The 2,412-nt window shown below is 38.7% G+C and overlaps 1 protein-coding gene across 4 annotated transcripts in view; it reads right to left on the bottom strand.

Annotated features, from left to right (window-relative positions):
- The window catches only part of LOC109962877 (sialoadhesin-like), an 11,459-nt gene extending 10,134 nt beyond the window's left edge, over window positions 1-1,325 (bottom strand). For 2 of the 4 annotated variants that reach the window (XM_020604951.1, XM_020604950.1), the window contains exons 1-2: window positions 1,145-1,325; window positions 689-721 (exon numbers count right to left, since the gene is read on the bottom strand). In XM_020604951.1, coding sequence (XP_020460607.1) covers window positions 689-721; window positions 1,145-1,187 — 76 coding nt within the window. In that variant the 5' untranslated portion in view covers window positions 1,188-1,325. The remainder of the gene's footprint in view (window positions 1-688; window positions 722-1,144) is intronic. The other 2 variants (XM_020604953.1, XM_020604952.1) reach the window with 2 other exon arrangements.
- Between the last annotated feature and the right edge of the window lie 1,087 nt (window positions 1,326-2,412).

The following is a 2,412-nucleotide window of genomic DNA, read 5'->3' on the forward strand; positions in this document are numbered from 1 at the left end:
ATTGTAAGCTACTGACAGTTTCCGAAGACTGCCCTTTTTATAATTACACCACAGATGAGCAGTGTACAAGGAAGTACAATACGCTTTAAACAAAGCCAGTTTTACTCCCACGGAGCATGCACCAAATTTCCGTGCCAGTATATTAGCTTGTACATACAACATACGGCACTGCAGATATATATCCACGTCATCAGACAAACAATCATTAATGACATGACCCAAATACTTAACTTAGTAAATACTTAGCTTTAGTAAAAACGGTATTCACCCTCAATACACGAAATACCTCTTTCTCTGTAATGCCACACTTTGCTACATTGCATTTTTGTATAGTGTTGATGGTTTCTTTACAGTTGTGGTATTAAGAGGTGAATTAAGTCGGGTAAGTCCCCACTGAAGGCCCAGGTACCAAATACACGGCCCTCCACTGGATCCTTCCGATTAGCGTTAGCAGCAAACTCCACTGGTTCATTATGTCGCCCTGTTAACACGATGAGAGATAAATGCAGGAACAAAAGACTCTTCAATAAATGTGCAGTTTGTCTCAAGGGTCAGGGCAACATCGGGTCTCCATACATCAACACGCAGACAACTCTGCCCAGAAAACAAACAAACAAATTGTTACATACCATTTGAAATAAATGAAGAAAACTAATAATAATAAAGTCAAAGAAAGGCAACAGGTTACCTTCAGCATTTCCATAAACCAGGGTTTTCAGCACTAAAATAAACAGTGAAACCTCGTTAGACAGGATCAATGTGACAGAAAGTCAGAATCATCATAAAACAGAGCTTTTAAAAATCAGGTGACATTTCAGCAGAAGCAGCTGTTGTTTATCTCTTTATGTGACATTCTGTATGTTGGTTAAAAAGTAGGAGGCTAATTTAAAACACTGTCAAATGAAATATAAAATAAAAGCTAAATTAAATTCAAAACCTATCTCCTTAAGTTTGCCTTAGACCATATACTGTACGTGCACTGTACAAATGTGTGCAAATATGTAAAAACAACAGTTGTCCACTCTGAAAAGAGCCAAATCAGCAACCAACATGGTGCCTACAAAACTACCATGCTAGTAATAATAATATTGTTTTTAATCTGTATGTGAAAGTCAGAGAATTGTAAAGTCCCAGATGTACTCACAGAACAATGAGAGCACACAGAGCAAAGTGTGGCCCATCTTCATATCCAGCACTGACACTGTCGCTCTGCTTCTGACAAATATTTTTACTTTGCATTAATAATGTCACAGCAAAAAGAGAAAGAAAGAAGAGTGAGGAGCTGCATTTCAGTTGTATATGTGATCGGATTGTTTCTCAGCCTCTCCTTCAGATCATAGCCTGCCCCCACTTCCTTCCTTTTTTCACTAATTTAGCTGTTGATCACAACATACTGACATGTTCACACCTCCTGCTCACAGCAACAATACATTAACAAAGGGTTGTGTCTGCTCTATAAAATGTTGAATTAAAAACGACACTAACAATAATTAACTATTGCACATGTACAAAGCATTTAATTTAATCATATCACATTATCACATCACGTCTGTACATTTGTGTTTATCTGTGCATGTTGTGCTGCTCTTGCATCCACAGCATCTATACTGTGGTGAGATGGGAGGTGGGTGTATATCCTACAGGTGCAGCTCAATAAATTAGAATATCGTCGAAAAGTCAATTTATTTCAGTAATTCAATTCAAATAGTGAAACTCGTGTATTATATACATTCAGTACACACAGACTGAAGTAGTTTAAGCCATTGAGTCTTTTAATTGTGATGATTTTGTACACATTTAACAAAAACCCACCAATTCACTATCTCAATAAATTAGAATACCTCATAAGACCTATAAAAAAACATTTTTAGTGAATTGTTGGCCTTCTGGAAAGTATGTTAACAAAGCTTAACTTTTGCAACCTCACAAGGGTCTCAGTGAGACTGGCGCTTTAATTACTGCCTCAATTTGGTGTTACGTGGAGGTGATCAGTCTGTGGCACTGCTGAGGTGGTATGGAAGCCCAGGTTTCTTTGACAGTGGCCTTCAGCTCATCTGCATTATTTTGTTTCTCATTTCTCATTTTCCTCTTGACAATACCCCATAGATTCTCTATGGGGTTCAGGTCTGGTGAGTATGCTGGCCAGTCAAGCACACCAACACCATGGCCATTTAACCAACTTTTGGTGCTTTTGGCAGTGTGGGCAGGTGCCAAATCCTGCTGGAAAATGAAATCAGCATCTTTAAAAAGCTGGTCAGCAAAAGGAAGCATGAAGTGCTCTAAAATGTCTTGGTGAACGGGTGCAGTGACGTTGGTTTTCAAAAAACACAGTGGACCAACACCAGCAGACGACATTGCACCCCAAACCATCACAGACTGTGGAAACTTAACACTGGACTTCAAGCAACTTGG

Source organism: Monopterus albus, unplaced genomic scaffold, assembly GCF_001952655.1.
Source record: "Monopterus albus unplaced genomic scaffold, M_albus_1.0 scaffold69.1, whole genome shotgun sequence".
Lineage (NCBI taxonomy): Eukaryota > Metazoa > Chordata > Actinopteri > Synbranchiformes > Synbranchidae > Monopterus > Monopterus albus.